The sequence below is a fragment of the Lepus europaeus genome, unplaced genomic scaffold (genome assembly GCF_033115175.1).
Source record: "Lepus europaeus isolate LE1 unplaced genomic scaffold, mLepTim1.pri SCAFFOLD_37, whole genome shotgun sequence".
Lineage (NCBI taxonomy): Eukaryota > Metazoa > Chordata > Mammalia > Lagomorpha > Leporidae > Lepus > Lepus europaeus.
In genome coordinates this window covers 3,833,346-3,837,764 of record NW_026909243.1, presented here as the reverse complement: position 1 = coordinate 3,837,764, position 4,419 = coordinate 3,833,346, and the positions used below count along the sequence as shown (strand labels likewise).

Here is a 4,419-nt window from a genome sequence, read left to right as displayed (position 1 = left end):
ATCCGGACAAAATCATGTGTAATTCGTATGCAGTGGGCTGAGAAAATCACAGTAAAAATGGTTTTGGAGAACAGTAATGACATTTCATTAGGCAAGTGCATAAAATGTCATCCATACAAACAAATATCATGTTTATTTGCCGCAGTTCCTCTACCTTTCTCCCTAGAAAATACGAATGTGTAGAGCTGGTGTCTCCTTGTTGGAACAATTAGTGATTCCAAGCACAAAATGGAATGTTCCCTCATAAAAAAACATTCAAAGAATAAAGTCTGTGGATAATATCAGGAATACACAAACCCAGAGTCTGTAGCAATATCTGGGATTGAGTTAGCCAAACCACAACCGGATATTTCCGGTTTCCTCCAGTCATATCCGGAGAAACTGTTGTGGAATTCATATGCAATGGACCGAGAAAATCACAGTACAAATGGTTTTGGAGAAAAGCAAAGTCTTTTCGTTAGGCAAGTGCATAAAATGTCATTGATACAAACACAAATATCATGTTTGTTTGCCAAAGTTCCTCTAGCTTTCACCCTAGATAATATGAATGTGTAGAGCTGGCATTAACATGAAGAACCAATTAGTGTTTCTACGGTACAAAATTAAATGTTCCCTGATAAAAACTTTCAAAACAATAAAGTCCATCGATAATATCCAGAAAACACAAACACAGAGGCTTTCACAATATTTCGGATTGAGTTAGCCAAAACAGAACCAGATATTTCTGGTTTCATCCAGTCATATCCACACAAACTGGTGTGGAATTCGTAAGCAATGGACTGAGAAAATCAGAGTACAAATGGTTTTGGAGAAAAGCAGTCTTTTTGTTAGGCAAGTGCATACAATGTCATCTATACAAACAAATATCATGTTTGATTGCCGCAGATCCTCTAACTTTTTACCAAGAAATATGAATGTGTAGAGCTGGTGTTCCCATGATGAACCAATTAGTGTTTCTACGGTACAAAATTAAATGTTCCCTGAAAAAAAATTCAAAACCATATAGTCCATCGATAATATCTGAAAACAGAAACACAGAGGCTTTCACAATATTTCGGATTGAGTTAGCCAAAACACAACCCGATATTTCTGGTTTCATACAGTCATATCCGGACAAACTGGTGTGGAATTCGTATGCAATGGACTGAGAAAATGACTATAAAAATGGTTTTGGAGAAAAGCATAGTCTTTTCGTTAGGCAAGTGCATAAAATGTCATCTATACAAACAGAAATATCATGTTTGTTTGCCGCAGTACCTCTAGCTTTCTACCTCGAAAATAATAATAGAGCTGGTGTCTCCGTGAAGAACCAATTAGTGATTCCAAGCTCAAAATAAAATGTTCCCTGATAAAAACACTCAAAACAATAAAGTCCATCGATAATATCCAGAAAACACAAACACAGACGTTTTCACAATATTTCGGATTGAGTTAGCCAAAACACATCCGGATATTTCTTGTTTCATCCAGTCATATCCCGAAAAGGCATTTGGAATTTGTATGCAATGGATCGATAAAATCACAGTACAAATGGTTTTGGGGAAAAGCAAAGTCTTTTCGTTAAGCAACTGCATAAAATGTCATCTATACAAACAGAAATATCTTGTTTTTTTGCCGCAGTTCCTCTAGCTTTCTACCTCGAAAATAATAATACGTAGAGCTGGTGTCTCCATGTGGAACCAATTAGTGTTTCCAAGCACAAAATTAAATGTTCCCTGAGAAAAAAACATTCAAAATAATAAAGTCTGTCCATAATATCCAGAAGACACAAACACAGAGGCTGTCGCAACATGTGGGATTGAGTTAGCCAAAATGCAACTGGAAATTTTTGGTTTCATGCAGTCATATCCGGACAAAGTGGTGTGGAATTCATATGCAATGGACCAAGAAAATCACAGTAAAAATGGTTTTGGAGAAAGGCAAAGTATTTCTGTTAGGCAAGAGCATAACATGTCATCTATACAAACCGAAATGTTTGTTTTCCGCACTTCCTTTTTTTTTTCCACTTTATACAGGTTTAATGAGGATAGGCATAAACCAAAACAGAAAAAAAAAAGATAAAGTGTCACTGTCACTTTGTTTCAGGTAAGAGTCAGGAAATGGAACAAATTACCAGGAAAACATTTTTCCCAAAGTAGGTAGCTTACATAATTTTAATATTCAGATGCCAAAATTAGTATTATTCTACTTAATCTACTAATGAAAAGAGAAATCAAAAGTTCATCCTGTTTAGTATAAGAAATTTTACATTAAATATATAGCACTTTGTTTCTCAGGAAGCAGTGCTGGCAACTCGGAGAAGATATTTCTGTTACGTGATGACTAGAAAATATCAAATACAACCAAGCAGCTATGCTATAGCTCAGAAAGTACTATTAACCTCTTTTGGGCTAGTGCACATTTCAGTTTAATACAGAACTACATCTTGAGTTTTAGGAAGGCAGCAATAATTATATTTTGGCTTTTGTTCTAGAGCTTAGCATAGTTAAGGCGACAGTTGAAGCATATTAGTGAAGGTAGTTAAAATTTAATGACAATCATCATAATCTCTTATAACCTACATAAACTGTATAATGCTTACATGGAATGAAACCAGCATTACCTAATTGGTGTTTACATACATACAGAGGGAGAAAAAAACCTACCAAAGGCAATCACTCTAAATGTACTATCACGTACTTGTTAAAAATGCAAATATACCATAGAACTAAAATGACGTGAAGAGCACTACTCATTACCTAGAAGAAAGTTAACTGGTTCTCATACAAAGCTAAGCTGGCATCAATCACCCTTGTCACAATGGCTTAGAAAAGCATCAGGTTTCCAGTAGAGAAACTATTCTAGGAAAGTCAGTCAATCTTGTGAAAGTTTCACAGCTGTAAAACCAGGCTAAGACTACAACAACCGTGAAATCTGAGGAGATCAGCTGAACCAGTAGATTCCCAGCCATAACGTGAGACGGGAAGGTCCTCATGCAGCATATGCTCCGGGAAAGCTTCGTGTGCATAATACAGAAGTAGTTGAGAAAGGAAACTGGAGACGCTCAGCTGTTTCCATTGTGTCCTAACTGTTAAACTTCAGGGATGGTGTGATCCATCAGGCTTTTCATAATGCTTGGCACCATCCGTTTAATAATATGTTCAAAGATAAAAGCAGGCATGATTGTGACGGTAACTACAGTCCCAGATGTTGATAGTATGTCTGCAATTTGAGAGTCCTTCAATCCAATGACGTTCTGGCCGTTGATCTCACAGATGTTATGTTCCGTGAGAAGACCGTTTCTGGCTGCAGAACTATCTTTCACTATGGATGTTACTTTCCCATTTTTAAAGATAAAGCCAACGTTTCCGGTACTGTCCTTATGCATAGTAATTGTCCGCTCAAAAGGCCTGTCACGAATGGTCATTGTGATCTTCTCTCCAAAAGCCTGTTTGAGCACCTTGTGAGCTTTATCAGAGCTCCAGCCTGCACAGTTTTCACCATTGATCTGGAGTACCTGGTCGCCAAATCTCAAACCAACCAATGAGGCTGGAGAATTTGCCTGGACTAGCTGAACAAATATACCATTATCTATTGATTTAAGCCTGAGTCCAATTTTTCCATCTTGATCCTTACATAAAATGACTTCACGAATCCCTTGTTTAATTTCTGCTCTGCGAATCCCAACATCATTTCCAGTTACAGGAGCCACCATATAGTTCATACTGGAAGGTCTTGCTACCAACTGCCCCTGAAGTGGCGCTCCAGAGACCATCACCAGATTTGCATGTATTTCTTCTTCATTTAAACTCAGGCCCATGTATTGAGAAAGTTCCGGATACAGTTTAGGATAAAGATTTCCATCTTGAGAGATGGGAGCAGAAGCTTCTGACAAAATTGCTGGGTTGGCAGGGTTTGCAGAAAAAGCAGTCTGAGCCTGAATTACTTTGTCTACCTTCAAGTCTTCAAGAGATGGATAGAGAGACATTTTTCCTGATTTATCTAGACCACAAGGACTCGTTCGCTGCCACGGCTGCCTCGATCACAGCTAGTGACTTCCAAGACCTGAGAAAAGGAGAGCAGCACGCGCGTGAGGACCGCCCACCAGGCGCGTCACAGCACCACTCCCCCTGTGTTTTCCTCACTTCCTCTAGCTTTCTCCCTAGAAAATACGAATGTGTGGAGCTGGTGCCTCCATGTGGAAGCTGTTAGTGTTTCCAAGCACAAAATTAAATATTCCCTTATAAAAAAAATTCAAAACAATAAAGTTCGTCAATAATAAACAGAAAACACAAACACAGAGGCTCTCGCAATATGTGGGATTGAGTTAGCCAAAACACAACCGGATATTTCTGGTTTCATCGAGTCATATCCATACAAAGTGGTGTGGAATTCGTATACAATGGACACAAACAATCACAGTAAAAATGGTTTTGGAGA

The 4,419-nt window shown here is 38.2% G+C and overlaps 1 protein-coding gene across 1 annotated transcript; it reads right to left on the bottom strand.

The window, feature by feature from the left end:
- Window positions 1–3,005: 3,005 nt before the first annotated feature.
- LOC133754993 (syntenin-1-like) lies at window positions 3,006–3,993 on the bottom strand. The gene has a single exon (XM_062185322.1). It carries the CDS (start codon window positions 3,965–3,967, stop codon window positions 3,071–3,073), a length of 897 nt encoding a protein of 298 aa, XP_062041306.1. The 5' UTR covers window positions 3,968–3,993; the 3' UTR covers window positions 3,006–3,070.
- Window positions 3,994–4,419: the final 426 nt, after the last annotated feature.